Source organism: Erythrolamprus reginae, chromosome Z (genome assembly GCF_031021105.1).
Source record: "Erythrolamprus reginae isolate rEryReg1 chromosome Z, rEryReg1.hap1, whole genome shotgun sequence".
Taxonomy (NCBI): Eukaryota; Metazoa; Chordata; class Lepidosauria; order Squamata; family Dipsadidae; genus Erythrolamprus; species Erythrolamprus reginae.
The window spans coordinates 149,736,289-149,758,308 of NC_091963.1; the positions used below are offsets into that span (position 1 = coordinate 149,736,289).

The window sequence follows — 22,020 nt, forward strand, 5'->3', positions numbered from 1 at the left end:
TATGCCAAAGTGTTTCCTTCTTTCTTTATACATTTTTCTATAAGCCAAGAAAACCTACAATCAGATGTTAACAAAAGAAAATTAAAAACAAAACATAAACATATATGAATTTCAGACTTCTCCCCCCCCCCCCCCTCTAAATAGTACGTTCCCATTTTGTTTTTTACTTTAAAATAAGGTATGTGCAGTGTGCATAGGGATTTGTTCAGGTTTTTTTTATAGTCCGGCCCTCCAACAGTCCGAGGGACAGTGAACTGGCCCCCTGTGTAAAAAGTTTGGGGACCCCTGATTTTGAGGATTGATTTACACGGATTTACATCCTCAGTGGAATTCAGGGCCAAGACAGATTCCCGAAGGCCATCAGCAGCCCTGGCTTTTGTTTAAAAGGAAAAAGAAGTGTGAAAAATTTTTGGGAAACAGAGATGGGGTTGTGTCTGACTGCGATTCCCTCCAGCCCAAGGGAAGGAGGTCGAATATCAGACCTTTGGCTGAAGGTAGATTGATGGATTGAATTGCAGGAATGTTCCAGAGCAAAAGGGAACTAACAGCCCCCCCAGAAGACAAATGGGAGGATGGGGGAGGAAGCTTGTCAGACAGGGTTTTTTTTCTCAAACTTTGCAAAGTTTAAAGTGTGGCTGTTTTAGCTCCCACAATTCCCCAGCCAGCATCATGTAGGGTGCCTAGGGAATTCTGGGAGTTGAAGTCCACGTATCATGATGTCTGGGGAATTCTGGGATTGAAAATCTACATATCATGATGTCTGGGGAATTCTGGAAGTTTGTTCTGCCCAGCCCAATCAATTATCAGAAATCAAGACCCAAATAGAATTGGATTCAAAAGAAAGCATAAACCAAGTCTCTTTATCAAGTGAAATGCTATAATACAGAGATGAGCGCAACGGAATGTGAAACAGGCAGCATTCTGGCTTTTATCAGCACTGCTTTGTTTGTTTGTTTATTGATTGATTGATTTGTATGCCACCCCTCTCCGAGGACTTGGGGCAGCTCACAACATATAGAAACATAGAAACATAGAAAACTGACAGCAGAAAAAGACCTCCTGGTCCATCTCGTCTGCCCTTATACTATTTCCTGTATTTTATCTTACAATGGATATATGTTTGTCCCAGGCATGTTTACATTCAGTGACTGTGGATTTACCAACCACGTCTGCTGGAAGTTTGTTCCAAGGATCTACTACTCTTTCAGTGAAATAATATTTTCTCACGTTGCTTTTGATCTTTCCCCCAACTAACTTCAGTTTGTGTCCCCTTGTTCTTGTGTTCACTTTCCTATTAAAAACACTTCCCTCCTGAACCTTATTTAACCCTTTAACATATTTAAATGTTTCGATCATGTCCCCCCTTTTCCTTCTGTCCTCCAGACTCTACAGATGGAGTCCATGAAGTCTTTCCTGATACGTTTTATGCTTAAGACCTTCCACCATTCTTGTAGCCCGTCTTTGGACCCATTCAGTTTTGTCAATATCTTTTTGTAGGTGAGGTCTCCAGAACTGAACACAGTATTCCAAATGTGGTCTCACCAGCGCTCTATATAGCGGGATCACAATCTCCCTCTTCCTGCTTGTTATACCTCTAGCTATACAGCCAAGCATCCTACTTGCTTTTCCTACTATCAAAACAATATAATAAATACATCTAAAAATCCAATTAATATAGCTAAAAAAGACTTTAAAAGCTGTAATATAGTTTAAAAACATTCACTAGCATTCACTCAACAAAACATACCAATGCACTTGTTGGTCAGAGGGCTAGGGTCTAATGGCCCCAAGCCTGGCAGCAAAAATAGGTCTCTAAACTTTTACGGAAGGCGAGGAGGGTGGGGGCAATGCAAATCTCTGGGGGGAGCTGATTAAAGAGGGCCGGGGTCCCCACAGAGAAGGCTCTTCCCCTAGACCCCACCCAACGACATTGTCTGGTTGACGGGACCTGGAGAAGGCCGACTCTGTGGGATCTGACCCGTCACTGGGATTCATGCGGCAGAAGGAATTCTGGGAGCTGAAATCTACATATCATGAGTCTTCGGAGAGGGGCGGCGTACAAATCTAATAAATTGAATTGAATTGAATGATGGTTAGGGAATTATGGGAGATGAAGTCCACATATGATGGTTGGGGAATTATGGGAGTTGAAGTCCACATATCTTAAGGTTGCCATGATGGTTGGGGAATCCACACCTCCTACAGTTGCTATAGCTGAGAGAGACCGACTGTTCTAGGAGCAGGGAGTGGACACTCCTAACTACGGATCCTAAAAACTAATACTGCCCCTCTACCCAGTGCTTCCGGAGCTTACCAACCCACCCGTTTGCCATCAGGTTGTCTTTGTGCATCTTCACCAAGAGAGCCACAGGCTCTGTAGCTGTGGGCCAGCTCGGCGGAAGTCACGCCTTAGACTTGCCGATGCGCGCGGCCACAGCCTTCCCTTGCTCTGTGTCTGCTTGAGGGAGAGCGGGTTGTCCCTTAGTGCTGCTCTCCAGGAAAATACAGACAGGAAGGTGCTGGAAGAGGGTGTCAGATGAGTAAGAATCATCATCACTTGGCAAACAAAGCGTTGGGTTTGGTCTCATGGTGGCAGCACCAGGTTAGAAACATGCGGGACTGTGAGTTGTGGTCCCATCTTAGAAACATAGAAACATAGAAGTCTGACGGCAGAAAAAGACCTCATGGTCCATCTAGTCTGCCCTTATACTATTTTCCTGTATTTTATCCCAGGCATCTTTAAATTCAGTTACTGTGGATTTCCCAACCACGTCTGCTGGAAGTTTGTTCCAAGGATCTACTCCTCTTTCAATAAAATAATATTTTCTCACGTGGCTTCTGATCTTTCCCCCAACTGACCTCAGATTGTGTCCCCTTGTTCTTGTGTTCACTTTCCTATTAAAAACACTTCCCTCCTGGACCTTATTTAATCCTTTCACATATTTAAATGTTTCGATCATGTCCCCCCTTTTCCTTCTGTCCTCCAGACTATACAGATTGAGAAAGAGTAGTAGAAGTCTGCCATCAGACTTCTATGTTTCTATGAATGAGGAAGGAAGGAAGGAAGGAAGGAAGGAAGGAAGGAAGGAAGGAAGGAAGGAAGGAAGGAAGGAAGGAAGGAAGAATCCACAGTCACTGAATGTAAACATGCCTGGGATAAACATATATCCATTGTAAGATAAAATACAGGAAATAGTATAAGGGCAGACTAGATGGACCAGGAGGTCTTTTTCTGCCGTCAGTCTTCTAGGTTTCTATCCAGAAATCCTTCCCAATAGATGTTTCAAAACTGGGATGAGTCAGAGAGACTGCTCCTTCCTGGAAGTGTTTTTCAAACAGAGTGCGGATTCTGTACAGCGAACATGGTGACGCTTGGCGCAGCCTCCCCAAAAATCCTTGCCAATTTTCCCATGCTTATAAATGGAAGGATGAATTCAGGTCGCAGAAGCCAAAAAGAACTTATTTCTTTTTAATAATCTTTTTTAAAGGGAAAAAATTCCGTGTCTCACTTAGGGGGTTTTCCCCTCCCCACCCCCACGCCCACTTGTAAGACCCGAATCCCGAAACGAGAGGCACCTACTTGAATTCCTTCTCCGTCTTGCCTCGCAGATCCCGAACCAGCCACTGGGAAGTGAAGGCATCCTGGGGAGGCATGCCCCAGCGCATGACCGCATTCAGGAAGGCCTTGCGCTGGCGGGTGTTGAAGCCCAGCACCTGGAGGAAGAAGCAGCGCCCGGACAGAGGTCAGGCCCACCAACCTCCCACAGAGCCCAGCGGCGTCTTCACATTAGGACTGGTGATTTGGCAAGAAACCCAAAGCTCTGACAAAGCTCCCTGGGGGTCTCTCACAACTGAGATTTTCAAGTTATGATAGTCTCTTTCCTCTTCTCTCCTCGTCTTTTCTCCCCTCTTCTCTTCTCTCTTTCTCTCTTCTCTCCTCCCCTCTTTTTTCTCCTCCCTTCTCCTGTCCCTCTCTCCTTCTCTCCCCTTTCTCTCTTCTCTCCTCCTCTCCCTCCCCCCTTTCTCTTTCTTTTGTAACTTCTCCCCTCTCCTTTCCATCTCATCCCTCTCCCTTCTCCTCTCCTTCTCTCCTCCCCTTTTTCTCTCTCTCCCGTCTCTTCTCCCCTCTCTTCTCCCTCCCTCTCCTTCTCTTTCCCCCCCCACTCTCTCTCTTCTCTCCGCCCACACCCTCCCTGTAGAAATTTATTTATTCATTCATTCATTCATTCATTCGATTTTTATGCCGCCCTTCTCCTTAGACTCAGGGCGGCTTACAACATGTTAGCAATAGCACTTCTTAACAGAGCCAGCCTATGGCCCTCACAATCCGGGTCCTCATTTGACCCACCTTGGAAGGATGGAAGGCTGAATCAACCTTGAGCCTGGTGCATCAGTTGCGACCCTATTTGGACCGGGAGTCACTGCTCAAAGTCACTCATGCCCTCATCACCTCGAGGCTCGACTACTGTAACACTCTCTACATGGGGCTATCTTTGAAAAGTGTTCGGAAACTTCAGATCGTGCAGAATGCAGCTGCGAGAGCAGTCATGGGCTTCCCTAATTATGCCCATGTCACACCAACACTCCGCAGTCTGCATTGGTTGCCAATCAGTTTCCGGTCACAATTCAAAGTGTTGGTTATGACCTATAAAGCCCTTCATTTCACCGGACCAGATTATCTCAGGGACCGCCTTCTGCCGCACGAATCCCAGCGGCCAGTTAGGTCCCACAGAGTGGGCCTTCTCCGGGTCCCGTCAACTAAACAATGCTGCTTGGCGGGACCCAGGAGAAGAGCCTTCTCTGTGGCGGCCCCGGCCCTCTGGAACCAACTCCCCCCAGAGATTAGAATTGCCCCCACCCTCCTTGCCTTTCATAAGCTACTTAAGACTCACCTCTGCCGCCAGGCATGGGGGAATTAAGACTTTTTTCTCCCCCTAGGCCGTTTCAACTGTACACATGGTATGTTTGTATGTATGTTTGGTTTTTATATGTTAAGGGGTTTTAATTTGCTTTTAGTATTGGATTTTATTGTATATTTTCATGATTGTTGTTAGCCACCCTGAGTTTTCGGAGAGGGGCGGCATATAAATCCAATAAATCTTGAAACTTGAGCCTCTGATGAGACTTGAACTGCTGACCTTCAGATCTACAAGGCAGCTTCAGTGGCCTGCAGTACAGCACTCTACCTGCTGCGCCACCCTGGCTCATATTACTGACATGGAGACATGACTTCTAGAACAATGTTTTGTCCAGGCTGGAAATATCTCTCTGGGGTGATGAGCAGCTTCTGATTGGAAGCTCTGCCTTTCTTGGGCTTGCAGTTTATTTTTTAGAACAAAATCCTTGTGTATGTAATCACAGTGATTGACGGTCCAAAGGTAGCTAACCAGTAACAGCATACAGAAAGTTCATACGAAGCAAGCAGGGGAGTATAGTTTAACCTTTTGCTCTTAGCTAGAATAATAGAAGAGCTGAATAAGACAGAGAGAGCCGGGGTGGCGCAGCAGGTAGAGTGCAGTACTGCAGGCCACTGAAGCTGACTGTAGAGCTATAGGTCAGTGGTTCAAGTCTCATTACCGGCTCAAGGTTGACTTCCGAGGTGGGTAAAATGAGGACCCAGATTGTGGGGGCCATAGGCTGGCTCTGTTCAAAAGTGCTATTGCTAACATGTTGTAAGCCGCCCTGAGTCTAAGGTGAAGGGCGGCATAAAAATTGAATAACTAAATAAGCAAGTCACTTTTACCTTACATACACAGATGGGGTCTTGACCACCTTAGGTGAAGGGAAGCCTAAACGAATAATTATTTCCTTAAACTAATAAAAGAAGTGGGTTACCTTTGACCAGGAATGAAGGTTTTCATCCTGTATCCACAGAGGGCATTCCACATTCTTGTAGACAGGGATAGTTAACTAACCCTCTCCCCCTCCCCACTCCCACTGCATCCCTTTGAATCTCACCTCAATGTTCCCCCCAACTCGTGCCAGAAGTGGCGGGAGGGGCTTGTCCTTCTCATTACGAAGCTGCCTCCTGGACTGCCTGCGACCTGGATTATTTGCAGAGGGCGGAAAAAAGAAAAGCAAGTATTTCAGGCACTTGGGAATATGCCCACAAAATCACACACACACACCCCTTTTCCCACAAAGGAGATGGCCAAGCCTCAAGCGAACAACAAAACTCCCTCCAGTTGCCATTGTTCACCCTTCACACATGGTCAAGTCTCCTGACGCTGGTTTACCCCAACGCCCGACAGTCATTGAAACCACGGACAGCAAAGCGAGTCACCCAAAGTGATGACGAGAACAGCTGGATTCCCCCAGAAAACAAGGAAAGCTGACTGCCGTGATAGACAACAATCTCAGGTGTATATATAAAGACAGAATCAAACCCCTCGCCCTTCTGTTCTGTCCAGCCCAGTTAATTAGCAGTAATTGATCCCCAATGAAGACTCGAAAGCAAAGTCACTTATGTGTATTTGTCTGTTTACAAAGAAACGTACTGGAAACAGCAATCGAATCATAGGAATGTCAGTCCAACTGCCAAAAGTTCACTGTTATCAGCACAGTTCAAAAAAAGTGTCCACCACAAGGTAATAAATTCAAGTAAATAGTTCTTGGCATTGACAGGTACTCACAAATGCCCTCAAGAACCAGGATTTCAGGACTGCAGAAGGATTTAAGAGAGAGAGAGACTCTTCGGCTGCTAGTTCTCTCTCTATATACAGTGGTACCTTGGTTCTCGAACGCCTTGGTTTTCGTACATTTCGGATACCGAACAAAATTTTCTGCAAAAATTTGCTTCGGTATCCGAACAAAAATTCGGATACTGAACAGAAAATTTTGTTTACTATCCGAAATGTGCGACCAGGGCAGCTTTGCAAAGCAGCTGCCACAAGATCTGAGGGGACGGGGTGAGAGGGAATGGGAGTCGGGATCTGACACGCCCCTCCTGGCCGCCCTCTTAACAGCCTCCCAGTCTCTACCGTCTAACTGCTCCAAGCTGCAGGAAGGGTAGGGCTGGCTGCAATACTGGCAGCTTCGGGGGGCTCCTTTCCTCAGCAGTTCAATTTGTTACGTCCAAGCAGCTGCACCAACTTTTTCTTTCCCGGCGGCGGCAATGGCGGCGGCTTCCCTTCGAGGAGCAGCAGCAGCGTCGGGAATGTCACGTGATGAAGGGAAGCCGCCGGAGCCGCCACCGGGAAAGAAAAAGTTGGTGCAGCTGCCTGGAGGTAACCAACTGAACCGCTGAGGAAAGGAGCCCCCCGAAGCTGCCAGTATTTTTGGCAGATTTCATTCTGCACAAATCAAAGGCTGTAAAACAGTGGTTCTCAACCTTTCTAATGCCGCGGCCCTTTAATACAGTTCCTCCTGTTGTGGTGACCCCCAACCATAAGTCTAGCGCCAATTCTCCCAACAGAGCTTTAAGCTGATTGGCAGGAAGGTCAAAAGGACACCCCCACTGTAAATGCCTGATAGGTCAGATTGTAAAAATGTGTTCCAAGGAGCCAGAATAGAAGCTTTAGTTCCTAACACCAGGGGAATTTTTTTCTTTTCCCATGTGGTCTTAGGTGACTCATGTTAAATGGTTATTCGACCCCCAAAGGGGTCCCAACCCCTAGGTTGAGAACCACTGCCATAAAAGGAAGGGAGCCTTCTAGATCAGATACCTAGACCCTTAAAGAAGGCCTCCACAGACATACAGCACCTCATACCTTCTGGTCTCTCATCAAAATCTTCATCCTCCTCTTCGGAGCCGACGGAGTATTCAGACTGATTGTCTGAAAACAAATACAGAAAAGGAGAATTAAAAAAAAAAAAAACCCACCACAGAACGCCAGTTTGCAAGCGATACAAGATGAGGGAATTTGGGGATAATACGAGGGTCATCTAGAAAGTAGAGTTACAAGGCAATGTAGCTCTCACGGGGATTGTTCATGGGGGAAGTTGGTATTCCTATCGTGTAGTGGGAAACTAACGGAAGCGAATGAACAGTGCTAGCGGTCAGCAGTGAAGGTTAGAGGTGAGCATCCTCATTCCATTTCCTTCCACAGGACAGTGGAAGACAGGAAGGCCAGGAGGAAGGTGACAGGATTTAAAACCTGAGACAATATTCAGAGTACAGTGGAAATTTTATTTATTTATTTATTCATTCATTCATTCATTCATTTGTCCAATACACAAATACATAGGAAGAAAAATAGACATGTAGTAATATATATAAGGGTAAAAGTGAACTTAGAGGAGAGGATATATGAAAGAAAGAAAATATATAAGATAGGTGAAAGAAAGGAAAGACAATTGGACAGGGGACGAAAGGCACACCAGTGCACTTATGTACGCCCCTTACTGGCCTCTTAGGAACCTGGAGAGGTCAATCGTGGAGAGTCTAAGGGAGAAATGTTGGGGGTTAGGGGTTGACACAATTGAGTCTGGTAATGAGTTCCATGCTTCGATAACTCGATTGTTGAAATCATATTTTTTACAGTCAAGTTTGGAGCAGTTAATATTAAGTTTGAATCTGTTGCGTGCTCTTGTGTTGTTGCAGTTGAAATGCTGTAATTATTGTAAAGTAAGAGGAACACTGAGTCATGGTGCATTAGCAGAAGGATGTAACCTGTTCTACAACCTGATTGGTCAACACGTGAGTCCTCGGATAGGGACGGCATGCAAATCTAATAAATTATTATTATTATTATTATTATTATTATTATTATTATTATTATATTGTAATACACCTTTGCACAGGTGTGGCTTGGTATGGTCTCTTGTGGTTTGTGATTAGTAATGGTCTAATTCTTGGTTGGTCTGTGATAGTCATTTAATGTAATAGTTTGGTTAGGTATTCTTTAATAGAGTATAGAGTTAATAGTTTCTGATACTAAGAAGAAGTAAAAGCCTTCTGAAGAAAGAACTCCTGCTGCAGTCTCTTTAGTAAGGGAACTGTCCAATACCTGCTATCCTCCACATTTTCAAAGCAAGTTCAAAATTAACTCTGGAGTCACTGAAGCAGTCGGCGTGAGGTTAAATGGACTCCGGAGGATGGGAGAGGACAGGAAGGGCAGGAGGAACGTGGTCCATGGGATGGTGATGGGTCGGATGCAACTTCACAACTAATGACAACAACTACCCAGCCCCCAAATCCCCCTTAAACAGAAGCTGAAGGACCCTTAACATGATACGGACCAACAGCTCTAGAGAGGCGTCTTCTCCGAGATCTTGAGAAACCTGACTTCTGCTCCTTTGTTCACAAATTACTGGTTTTTAAACTGTGTAGTTTTTGAGCAAACTAACACCCCCCCCCCCCAGAAAAAGAAAGTCCAAAAGAAAAAACCCCAGAAAAGAAAAAGTGGTGCAACAGCCTAGAGATGGAAGCTCTTCGCCTCACAATCAGGAGGCTGTGAGTTTGATCCTAGGTAGAGGCAGATATTTCTCTCTCTCTGGACACAATAAGAATAGATCTGCCGAACAAAATGCTGCATTGGTGACAGGGAAGAGGATCCAGCCATTAAAAAAATTCTGCTAGCTCCATTCAGTTGCCCAAGGCTTCACTCCAATGCAAGGGTGCACCAGCTGCAGCCCTATTTGGACAGGGAGTCACTGCTCACAGTCGCTCGTGCCCTCATCACCTCGAGGTTCGACTACTGCAACGCTCTCTACATGGGGCGACCTCTGAAAAGTGTTCGGAAACTTCAGATCGTGCAGAACGCGGCCGCAAGAGCCATCGTGGGGCTTCCCAGATTCGCCCACGTTTCTACAACACTCCGTGGCCTGCATTGGCTGCTGATCGGTTCCCGGTCACAATTCAAAGTGTTGGTAATGACCTTTAAAGCTCTACATGGCAGTGGACTGGAATACCTCCGGAATTGCCTTCTACCGCACAAATCCCAGCGGCCGATAAGGTCCCACAGAATTGGCCTTCTCCGGGTCCCATCGACCAAACAATGTCGTTTGGCGGGCCCCAGGGGAAGAGCCTTCTCTGTGGCGGCCCCGGCCCTCTTGAATCAACTCCCCTCGGAGATCAGAACGGCCCCCACCCTCCTTGTATTTCGCAAATTACTCAAGACCCACCTTTGTCGCCAGGCATGGGGGAACTGAAACACTTCCCCAAGGCTTTTATATTTTATCTATTGGTATACATGAGTTTCATGGTTTTAATTACTGGGGTTTTAAAATATCTTCTTTTTAATATGAGATTTGTTGCAATGTTATATTGTTTTTTATTATGCTGTGAGCCGCCCTGAGTCTTCAGAGAGGGGTGGCATACAAATCTAATTAATTAATTAATTAATTAATTAATTAATTAAATAAAAAAGGGATTATGGGGTCATTAAAAGAGGGTGATTATGAGTTATTGAGCAATACGTGTCGGACTCAAAACCTGCAGCCAGTGTGAGCTTTAGTTGAGCTAATGTTCCGGGGCGTTTCACAGCACTGACCTTGGTCCTCTTGGGCAGCATCGTTGTAGTTGACCTGCTTCCGCACCCGCTTCCCTTTGCCCAGGTTGCGAGCCAGGTCCTCCTGTTGCTGTTCGTAGTGGTGCCTCAGCAGCTTCTCCCAGTAATCGGGGTCGACGTTTTCTTCCTGCTTAATAATCTCCCGTTCAATCTCTTCAATCTGTTGGTGGAGAGAGAGGGAGAGGGGGAAAAGGAAAGAGAGGGAGAGAAGAGAGATTGGGACACACAAAGACACACAGGGGAACGTTTCTCCATCTTTGGTGCCATTAATATGGGTGGACTTCAACTCCCAGAATTCCCCAGCCAGCTGGGGGGTTTTTTAATCTCAATTTGCCAAAGTCAAAGACATATTATGTCTGCTGCGTCCCCATCATCTATTAAGAAAGTTACTGTTGTGTCCCAGTGAATGTACCCTCTAATTTTTTTTCGGTGTGGGCGGAAAAGTATAGTGTCTGAGCGACAGTCCCTTTGGGACTGGGCGGAATAAATAAATAAATAAATAAATAAATAAATAAATAAATAAATAAACAAACAAACAAACAAACAAACAAACAAACAAACAAACAAACAAACAAATAAATAAATAAGGAAAAAATCCCTTTTATTAAAAGAAATTAATAATTTAAAAAAACCAAAATCCATTACTATTAAAACTAAATCAACCAGCAAAACCAAAAACATAACTATTGATAAAAACAGGTGAGGGCTGGGGTTTTTTTCTCTGTTATTATTTAAGTGCTTTTACCATATGCTTTAAATCAAGTCACTTCTCTCTCTGTTTCTCCTGTCATTCTCTGCCTCAATCATTTTCTCATTTCTCTTTTCTCCCCTTTTTTCTATCATTTCTCTCTATCTCTTCCTTCCACTCTTCTCTCTCTCTCTTGCTTTCTCTGTCTCTCTCTCACACTCTCTTCCTTCCTCTCTCATCTCTCTCTTTCTTTCTTTCTTTCTTTCTTTCTTTCTTTCTTTCTCTTTCTCTCTCTTTCCCCCTCTTGGTCTCTTTCTTTTTCTCACTTTCTCCCTCTCTTGCTTTCTCTCTCTCTCTCACTCTTTCTTGTTTTCTTTCTCACACTCTTTCTCTCTCTTGTTCTCTCTCTTGCTATCTCTTTCTCTCCCCCCTTTCTCTCTCTCTCTCTTTCTCACTTTCTCTCTATCTTGCTGTCTGTTGATCTCACTCACTCTCGTTCTCTCTCCGTTCTTCTCAGCGGAGGCTGGTGATATTCAATGTCGGGGGGGGCGCGGTTGCGCGCGCTCCCTATCTCCATACCAGGCCACTCGGAACATTCAAAATAAGAAAAGCCTTCGCTGGCGAAAGTTTTTCTTATTTTGAATGTTCCGAGTGGCCTGGTATGGAGATAGGGAGCGTGCGCAACCTGCCCCACCTCTCCTGCAACCCCCTTGCTGAGAGCCCGGGATGAAAGTGCTCTCAGCAAAGGGACTGAGACGGGCAGGGCGTGCGTTCCGGGTGCGGAGGAGCCGCGCCCAAAGGTAGGAGGCGGCGGAGGAGCAGAGGGGGCGGATCGGGCGGGGGGCAGTGACGAAAGGCCGAGGGGGCCGGAGGCAACATGGGGAGGCAGGGGCGACTGCGGCTCCCTTCCCTTCTGCTGCCGGCGCCTCCCCGCCCCCGCCCCCCGCCCCCGCGGGACTGCGCGCCCATGGAAAATGGGGACTGCGCGCCCATGGAAAATGGGGACTGCGCGCCCATGGAAAAGGGCACGCGAGGCGGTATTTTGGGCTGCGCGCGCGCTCACATGCGCAGCCTACAGGGAACGGTGGTCCCAGTGCAGAGTCCCCTTAGAAATGTCCCACACACCACTCCAACCCCTTTTAGAGCAGTGGTGGCGCAATGGCTAGAGTGCAGCACTGCAGGCTATTTCAGCTAACCGCTCGCTGTATTCAGCAGTTCAAATCTCACCACTGGCTCAAGGTTGACTCAGTCTTCCATCCTTCCGAGGTGGGTAAAGCAAAGAGCTCAATGGTCTTAAGGCTGCTGGCAAAGGTGAATTTTTAAAGCCTTCCGGAAGGCCAGGAGAGTGGGGGCAGGAGTTGGTTCCAGAGGGTCAGAGCTGCCACAGAGAAGGCCCTTCCCCTGGGCCCCTCCAGACGGCATTGTTTGGCTGATGGGACCTGGGAAGGCCGACTGTGGGCTCTAACCAGTCACTGGGATACGTGAGGCTGGAGAAGGTCCCTAACGCTATTGCTCAAGCAGGAGACCCTACCCCATTTCTGACAAATGGCAGTTCCAAAACAAAACCCGAAACAGCCACGGCCCCACTGACCTTGTCCTCTTCCCGAACCACATACTGCGCCACCTTGAAGGAGCTGAGGTATTCGTTCATGTTCTGGACGTCAGCATCGTCGGTGGCATCCTGGTTCCGGTCCAGGAGCCGGGCAATGGCTTCATTGTCATAGTGGATAACGCTGCTGTCTTCCTCTTTGTTCTCACCTGGAATAGGATGGATAAAATATCACAGGTAATTTGATGCCATTTGGTCAGTAAACACACCGGTCGCAAGAGGGGATCCCACGACCCTGGGAGAACACTGCGCCCATCATAAATATGAACTGGTGGCCAAGCCTTCGAATTTTTGATCCCATAACCAGGAGGAGGCCACAACGATCGTTAGGTGTGAAACCTGACCGTAAATCCCCTTGTTTCAACGCTGTTGTAACTCTGAACAGACACAAATGGTTGTGAGTTGAGGACGCTCTGTATTCAAAACAATTTGGTCTTTCAACATTTCTTAAGGGCCAACAAGCTTAGCATCCACCCTGAAGCTGACCTGATCGAAGCCATTTTGACTGCTTCAGTGTTGACACACTAAAGCTGAGGGAGAGGGAGAGGGAAATAGAGATTAGCTGGGTATTGTAGACAAAGCAAAATACTTTCTCTTGAGAACCAAGGTCATTTGGAACAATTAATCCATGGAACAGCTTGCCTCCAGAAGTTGTGAATGCTCCAACACTGGACGTTTTTAAGAAGATGTTGGATAGCCATTTGTCTGAAGTGGTGTAGGGTTTCCTGCCTAAGCAGGGGGTTGGACTAGAAGACCTCCAAGGTCCTTTCCAACTCTGTTGTTATTATTATGATTCTCTCATCTAGTCAGGGGAAGGAGGTCACCAAGTAACCAGATAGTGGTTTGATTGGACTATGTGACTAATTGTTTTGAGTGAGACAAACTTATACTTTTCATTAGGTGAAAACTGCAGAAAAATTCAGTCGGTTTTCACCAGATTTGTGCCAAAATGTTACATCCAATAAAGCTATTCTTTTGAAGAATCTATCTTTCTTGCAGTTTTGCTTGCTATGGATGTATTACTTGGAACCCAGACAGTTAGATTACTGCAATTAAATTTCCTGCTTTGAGGGACCACCCTGCATAGTACACATGCCCTACCCCCGGTCCGGTCTCTCACCCTCATTTTCGTCTTTGAAGAGTTCCTCCGTTCCAAATTTGAGGATGTCATCCAGCTCTTGCTTGGACATGCTCCCTGATTTGGAGCCCAGTCCCGGACGGACAACTAGGTGAGTGAGCATCATTTTGCGTTTGGCCACTTGGGTGATCCGTTCCTCCACGGAGGCCCGTGTGACAAAGCGGTAGATCATGACCTTGTTCGCCTGGCCGATCCGATGAGCTCTGCTGAAGGCCTGGGGGGGTGGGGGGGGAGAGGAAAAGAACTTCCAAATTATTCATTTATTATGTATGTATTGGATCTGGTTTTAAACTCAACTTTATTATTGTTTACAAATAATTCAATGGGGCGAACATACTTGTAGTTCCTTCCTCCTATTTTCCCCCACAACAACCCTATGAGGTGAGCTAGACTGAGAGAGATTAATTGGCCCAAAGTCAACCAGCCATCTTTCATGCCCAAAGTGGGACTAGGACTAATGGTCATCTGATTGCAAGGCCATTGGCTTTCTTCCTCTCTCTCTCTCTCCCTACCTATCTACCTATCTACTTTCTATCCTATCTATCTATCTGTCTGTCTGTCTGTCTGTCTGTCTACCTTCTATCCTGTCTGTCTGTCAATCTATCTACCTACCTACCCACCTACCTATCTCTACCTACCTACCTACCTCCTATCCTGTCTGTCTGTCTGTCTATCTCTACCTACCTACCTACCTACCTACCTACTTACCTACTTACCTACCTACCTTCTATCCTATCTGTCTATCTATCTACCTAACTACCTATCTATCTCTATCTACGTACCTACTTACCTATCCTGTCTGTCTGTCTGTCCACCCACCCACCCACCTACATTCAATCCTATCTGTCTGTCTGTCTGTCTGTCTATCTACCTACTTTTTATCCTATCTAGCTATCTCGCTATCTACCTACCTACCTACCTATCTACTTTCTATCTTTTCTTTATCTACCTACCTACCTTCTATCCTGTCTGTCTGTTTATCTATCTACCTACCTAACTACCTACCTATCTCTATCTACGTACCTACCTACCTATCCTGTCTCTGTCTGTCTGTCTATCTCTCTCTATCTATCTATCTCTATCTACCTACCTACCTACTTACCTATCTACTTTCTATCCTACCTAGCTAACTACCTACCTACTTTCTAATCTGTCTGTCTGTCTGTCTATCTATCTCTACCTACCTACCTACCTACCTACCTACCTACTTTCAATCCTGTCTGTCTGTCTGTCTATCTATCTATCTATGTACCTACCTACCTACCTACCTACCCCTATCCTGTCTATCTACCTACCTACCTCCTATCCTATCTTATCCTATCCTATCCTATCCATCTACCTACCTACCTACCTACCTACTTTCAATCCTATCTACCTACTTACCTACTTTCAATCCTATCTGTCTGTCTGTCTATCTATCTATCTATCTATCTATGAACCTACCTACCTACCTACCTACCTACCCCTATCCTGTCTGTCTGTCTATCTACCTACCTCCTATCCTATCCTATCCTATCCAGCTACCTAACTACCTACCTACCTACTTTCTATCCCCCCAAAGGATTCACTCCTCAACTTTTGCCGTGTCTTCCTAACAGCTTAGATAGAGGGATACTCGCCTGGATATCATTATGGGGATTCCAGTCGGAATCGAAGATGATGACCGTGTCTGCTGTGGCCAAATTGATCCCTAAACCACCGGCTCGTGTGGAGAGTAAGAAGCAGAATTGCTGAGCTCCTGGGGCTGGAAAGGAATGCTTTGGTGAATAACTGAGAGGGGAAACACCCAAAAAAGGTGAAATATTGAATAATTTGGAATGCTGTTGGTAAATCCTGGCCGCTGGCAACTACTTGCTTGCTACAACCAAGAAGGGGAGAGGAGTCTCAAAAGAGAAAGCCCACCTCCTGTCTCCATATACCCTGTTTCCCTAAATATAAGCCTTTGGAGAGGGGCGGCATACAAATCTAATAAATAATAATAATAATAATAATAATAATAATAATAATAATAATAATAATAATAATCCCTATCCCCAAAATAAGCCCTACTTAAAAACCTGTGCTGCTGCCGCCTGTCCATTCTGTCTGGTTGTTCGCCGGCCATGAGGTGATGCTGGGTGGTGGAGTCAAGCCACCCCACATGCTCCACGCCGGCTTACCTCAAGGCCCCTCAGTCAGGCCATCCACGCCACAATGCCTGCCATGTGCATCAGGAGCCCAAGTGGCCTCCAGCCCACTTCTGCTTGCTCGCGGCCACAACAGAGCAGGCAACTAAGCAGATGTGTCAGTGTTGCGGCCATGAGGTGAGGCAGGTGTTGGGTGGGCTGCCTGTGGGGCCTCTGAGGCATAGGCTGATGTGGGGATCATGGGCCAGCTCCACCCCCACCTCACCTTCTGGCTTTGGCACATCACTCGGCCTCCTGCTCTGTTGCGGCTGCGGGGCAGATTTCAGACTGTAGGTGGCTTGGCCGCAGAGGCCTTGAGATAAGCTGGTGCAGGGGCAACAGGCAGCCCTACCCCCCCACATACACAGCTGCACCACACGGCCTCCTGCCCCACTGTGAACAAGTAGAATAAGTGGGCCTCCCATACATGGGAAAAATAAGACACACACACCCCAAAAAAATTAAGCCCTAGTGCAGTGATGGTAAACCTTTTTGGTTCATGTGCCAAAAAGATGTGTGTGTGTGTGTGCACGAGCACGTGTGCACGTGCCCACACCCATTTCCTCCCCCCTACGCATGTGCACCCCCCTGCACTGCCCCTGTACATGTGCATAACACCCTCCCCACCCCAGTCCCTGCACATGCGCCCCGGCCTCAGTGAAGCCTGAGACGGTAAAAAAACGGGCAAACTGGAAGTTCAGAAAAACAGACTTCTGGTTTGCCTGTTGTGTTGTTTTTCACACTCCGGGGCTTCAGGAAACTTCCCTCAAGCCTCCGGAGGGTGAAAAACAGCACAATGGACAAACCGGAAGTCTGTTTTTCTGAACTTCTGCTTTGCCCGCTGGGCAGTTTTTCGCAATCCGGGGCTTCCGTGAAGCTTCCCTGCAGCCTCCGGACGGTGAAACGGCCTTCCCCCCAAAGCCCAAAACCAGCTGGCTAGCACATGCGTAAGGTGCATACGTGTGCCACAGGTTCGTCATTGTGGCCCTAGTACTTATTTTGGGGCCCAAAAGAAAAATAAGATTCGGTCTTATTTTTGGAGAAACCCGGGTAATAACCACAAATGACTTTTGTACTCACCGTTGAACCTATCTATGGCTTCTTGGCGCAAGGCTCCGGTAATACCGCCATCTATCCGTTCATACTTGTAGCCCTCATAGTCAAGGAAATCCTCAAGCAGATCCAGCATTTTGGTCATCTGGAGGGGGAAAAAAGACACCCTCCCTGTTAATACTATGTACGCTTAAATGTATTGAAATATTGTTGCTTTAAGAGTTAAGTGTTACAGATGGCCACAAGAGGGAGCCAGAAGCGTGATTTTCTCTCTCTCTCTGATTCTCAATGCTATTTCTGTTATGTTCTCTGAGACTGCTGTAGTAGGAACCGTGTGTTCAAATGATGGTTTATGTATTTGTAAGCTAAACAAGTAAGACATATAGTTTTGTATACGTATTGACTGATTTAACTGTGTATGACTAGGACTGTTCTTGACTAAGACATTTGACAAAGTAAATAATAATTAATACACAATGTATCTGGATTGTATTACTAAACCATTACTCATATCTCTGGGCTATAGAAACATAGAAACATAGAAGACTGATGGCAGAAAAAGACCTCATAGTCCATCTAGTCTGCTCTTATACTATTTTTTGTATTTTATCTTAGGATGGATATATGTTTATCCCAGGCATGTTTAAATTCAGTGACTGTGGATTTACCAACCACGTCTGCTGGAAGTTTGTTCCAAGGATCTACTACTCTTTCAGTAAAATAATATTTTCTCATGTTGCTTTTGATCTTTCCCCCAACTAACTTCAGATTGTGTCCCCTTGTTCTTGTGCTCACTTTCCTATTAAAAACACTTCCCTCCTGGATCTTATTTAACCCTCTGACATATTTAAATGTTTCGATCCTGTCCCCCCTTTTCCTTCCGTCCTCCAGACTATACAGATGGAGTTCATGAAGTCTTTCCTGATACGTTTTATGCTTCAGACCTTCTGCCATTCTTGTAGCCCATCTTTGGACCCGTTCAATTTTGTCAATATCTTTTTGTAGGTGAGGTCTCCAGAACTGGACACAGTATTACAGTATTCCAAATGTGGTCTCACCTGCGCTCTATATAGCGGGATCACAATCTCCCTCTTCCTGCTTGTTATACCTCTAGCTATGCAGCCAAGCATCCTACTTGCTTTTCCTACTGCCCGACCACACTGCTCACCCATTTTGAGACTGTCAGAAATCACTACCCCTAAATCCTTCTCTTCTGAAGTTTTTGCTAACACAGAACTGCCAATGCAATACTCAGATTGAGGATTCCTTTTCCCCAAGTGCATTATTTTACATTTGGAAACATTAAACTGCAGTTTCCATTGCTTTGACCATTTATCTAGGAAAGCTAAATCATTTACCATATTACAGACCCCCTCCAGGAATATCAACCCTATTGCACATTTTAGAGTCATCGGCAAATAGGCAAACCTTCCCTACCAAACCTTCCCCTATGTCACTCACAAACATATTAAAAAGAATAGGACCCAGAACAGACCCTTGTGGCACATCGCTTGTAACCAGTCTCTGCTCAGAATACTCGCCATTAACAATAACTCTCTGATGTCTATGCTTCAGCCAGCTTGAAATCCACTGAACTATCCAGGGATTAAGTCCAATCTTCACTAATTTATCTATCAGCTCTTTATGTGAAACCGTATCAAAGGCTTTGCTGAAGTCCAGATAGGCAATATCCACGGCACCACCTTCATCCAACACCTTTGTGACATAGTCAAAGAAATCAATAAGATTAATCTGACATGATTTGCCTTCAGTAAAGCCATGCTGATTTGGGTCCAATAAGTTATTGTTTTTGAGTAGAGTCTCCATCATTTTAACTACAACTGATGTCAAGCTAACTGGCCTGTAGTTACCAGCTTCTTCTCTACTGCCCTTCTTGTGGATAGGCACAACACTGGCCATTCTCCAATCCTCAGGAACATCTCCTGTTAACAGGGATTTGTTAAACAAATCAGTCAGGGGGGTAGCAATGACAGATCTGAGTTCTTTAAGAACTCTGGGATGGATGCCATCTGGACCCATTGCCTTATTTATCTTTAATCGTTCAAGTTCTTCTAAGACATCGGCTTCTAAGATCACTGGAGCTGAGTCCGTACAGCTGGAAGCAATGCTATATCCCTCTATAGTATTATTTTGTAAGATGTCTTTTGAGAAAACTGAACAGAAGTAGCTATTGAAATGGTCAGCAACCTCCTTATTCCCATCAATTTTTCTGGCAAAGCTGTCACCACCACCCCAACTCCAAAAAATACTGATTACACACACACACACACACACACACGCAGCATTTTACCTGGGAGAAGATAAGCACCCGGTGGCCCTGCTCCTTCAGTTTCCTAAGCATCTTCTGCAGTAGCATCAGTTTCCCAGAGGCCTTGATCAGAGCTCCCCCTTCATAGGCACCGCTTGGCAGCTTGGGAGATTCCTGCAGGGACAAAAAAGGCAGCAGTCACTCTTTGTGCAGAAAAATAACATTGGGGGCAATGGGGGGGGAGGTAAAGTGGTACCTCTACTTACAAACTTATTTCATTCCGTGACCAGGTTCTTAAGTAGAAAAGTTTGTAAAAGAAGCAAAAGTTTCCCATAGGAATCAATGTAAAAGCAAATAAGGCGTGCGATTGGGGAAACCACAGGAAGGGCCAAGGCCCTGTTTCCTCCCAGGAGATTCCTAGAGAGGCCCCACGGAGGCTTCTCCCTACCTTTTCCGGCCCTGCTTCCTCCTAGGAGATTCTTAAGAGGCCCCACAAAGGCTTCTCCCCACCTTTTCTGGCCCTGTTTCCTCCTAGGAGATTCCTAGAGAGGCCCCACGGAGGCTTCTCCCTACATTTTCCGGCCCTGCTTCCTCCTAGGAGATTCTTAAGAGGCCCCACAAAGGCTTCTCCCCACCTTTTCTGGCCCTGTTTCCTCCTAGGAGATTCCTAGAGGCGCCACAGAGGCTTCTCCCCACCTTTTCTGGCCCTGTTTCCTCCTAGGAGATTCCTAGAGAGGCCCCACGGAGGCTTCTCCCTACCTTTTCCGGCCCTGCTTCCTCCTAGGAGATTCTTAAGAGGCCCCACAAAGGCTTCTCCCCACCTTTTCTGGCCCTGTTTCCTCCCAGGAGATTCCTAGAGAGGCCCCACAGAGGCTTCTCCCCACCTTTTCTGGCCCTGTTTCCTCCTAGGAGATTCCTAGAGAGGCCCCACGGAGGCTTCTCCCTACCTTTTCCGGCCCTGCTTCCTCCTAGGAGATTCCTAGAGAGGCCCCACAGAGGCTTCTCCCCACCTTTTCTGGCCCTGTTTCTTCCCAGGAGATTCCTAGAGAGGCCCCACACAGGCTTCTCCCCACCTTTTCTGGCCCTGTTTCCTCCCAGGAGATTCCTAGAAAGGCCCCACAAAGGCTTCTTCTTGCCTTTTCCAGTTACAGTTTTGGAGGCTCGGGTTTGTAAGTGGAAAATGGTTCTTGAGAAGAGGCAAAAAAATCTTGGAACACCTGGTTCTTATCTAGAAAAGTTCATAAGTAGAGGCGTTCTTAGGTAGAGGCACCACTGTACTAAGTTTTTTGGATGAGGAGGGAGGGAAAGGCTGGGGAACCGGATGAAGGAGCTGATTTGCCAACCAAGGATCCGAGATTAAATGTGGAGTATATCTCTTGAGTGTGGTTGTTTTCTTGCAGTCATTTCAGGACCCATCTAGGCAATGTCATCAGCACTTGAAAGGGGTATGATTTATGGGAAGGGGGAGGAAGGTGGTGGTGGAGGAGGAGAAGGAGGATGAGGAAGAGGAGGGGGAAGGGAAATGAAGAAAGAGAGAGAGAGGGAGGGAGGGAAGAAGGAAAGAAAGAAAGAAGGAAAGAAAGAAAGAAAGAAGGAAGGAAGAAAAAAAAGAAAAGGAAAGAAAGAAAGAGAGGGAGGGAGGGAGGGAAGGAAAGAAAGAAAGAAAGAAGGAAAGAAAGAAAGAAGAAAGGATGGAAGAAAAGGAAAGAAAGAAAGAGAGAGAGGGACGGAGGGTGGGAAGAAGGAAAGAAAGAAGAAAAGGAAGAAAAGGAAAGAAAGAAAGGGAGGGAGGGAGGGAAGGAAAGAAAGAAAGAAGGAAAGAAAGAAAGAAGGAAAGAAAGAAGGAAAGAATGAAAAGGAAGAAAAGGAAAGAAAGAAAGAAAGAAAGAAAGGGAGGGAGGGAAGAAGGAAAGAAAGAAAGAAGGAAAGAAAGAAAGAAGGAAGGAAGGAAAGAAAGAAAGAAAGAAAGAAAGAAAGAAAGAAAGAGAAAGAAGTAGAGGACAATGATGTTCTTGAGCCCCTCGAAAGAACGCTTGGTGGCTGCACCTGCTCCCTCCTGAAAATCCCCCCTCCCAAGTTCCCATAAGCACCAGGCCTTCTATAGATAGTGTGGCAAACCATTAATTTATCCCCAACTTCTGCACTGGCTTGATAGGCGGGGTAGTAGACAGAATAGCAAAACAGCCCTGCTTCCCCCTCCCTCTCCCTCCTTCTCCTCTCCCCCCCCCCCCCCGCTGCTCCCCAATGCTCTGGCACCCGCTGGGCTGGTCAATGTACCATGGCAGCGACGGGGAAGAGGTAGGGGTGGTTGCAGCATTTCTTCAAGTCCATCATGATGTTCAACAAGGAGACCTGGTTCCCACCGCCGCGGGAGTTCAGAGCTTCAAAGTTGCGAGTCAGTATGTATTTGTAATATTTCCTGATTTGGGGGGAAAGGAGGGTTTAGAAGGGGAAAGAATAAGAAGGGGAATAATGCAAGAATCCCACTTACTCACAGAAGCGCATACAATAACTCTATGGGGGCAGCGGAGAAATCCCACAACTACCGTATTTTTCGGAGTGTAAGACGCACTTTTCCCCCTCTAAAAGGGGCTGAAAATTTGGGTGCGTCTTATACCCCAAATGTAGCCGTTCCCCCCCCCCCCCC

At 46.3% G+C, this 22,020-nt stretch overlaps 1 protein-coding gene across 7 annotated transcripts in view; it reads right to left on the minus strand.

Moving 5' to 3' along the window:
- The window catches only part of CHD3 (chromodomain helicase DNA binding protein 3), a 129,580-nt gene that overhangs the window by 28,426 nt on the left and 79,134 nt on the right, over positions 1–22,020 (minus strand). For all 7 annotated transcript variants that reach the window (XM_070727501.1, XM_070727500.1, XM_070727498.1 and 4 more), the window contains 10 exons: positions 21,651–21,792; positions 19,416–19,547; positions 17,132–17,249; positions 15,506–15,630; positions 13,869–14,100; positions 12,731–12,897; positions 10,434–10,611; positions 7,710–7,775; positions 5,959–6,044; positions 3,581–3,714 (listed from right to left, as the gene is read on the minus strand). In XM_070727501.1, coding sequence (XP_070583602.1) covers positions 3,581–3,714; positions 5,959–6,044; positions 7,710–7,775; positions 10,434–10,611; positions 12,731–12,897; positions 13,869–14,100; positions 15,506–15,630; positions 17,132–17,249; positions 19,416–19,547; positions 21,651–21,792 — 1,380 coding nt within the window. The remainder of the gene's footprint in view (positions 1–3,580; positions 3,715–5,958; positions 6,045–7,709; positions 7,776–10,433; positions 10,612–12,730; positions 12,898–13,868; positions 14,101–15,505; positions 15,631–17,131; positions 17,250–19,415; positions 19,548–21,650; positions 21,793–22,020) is intronic.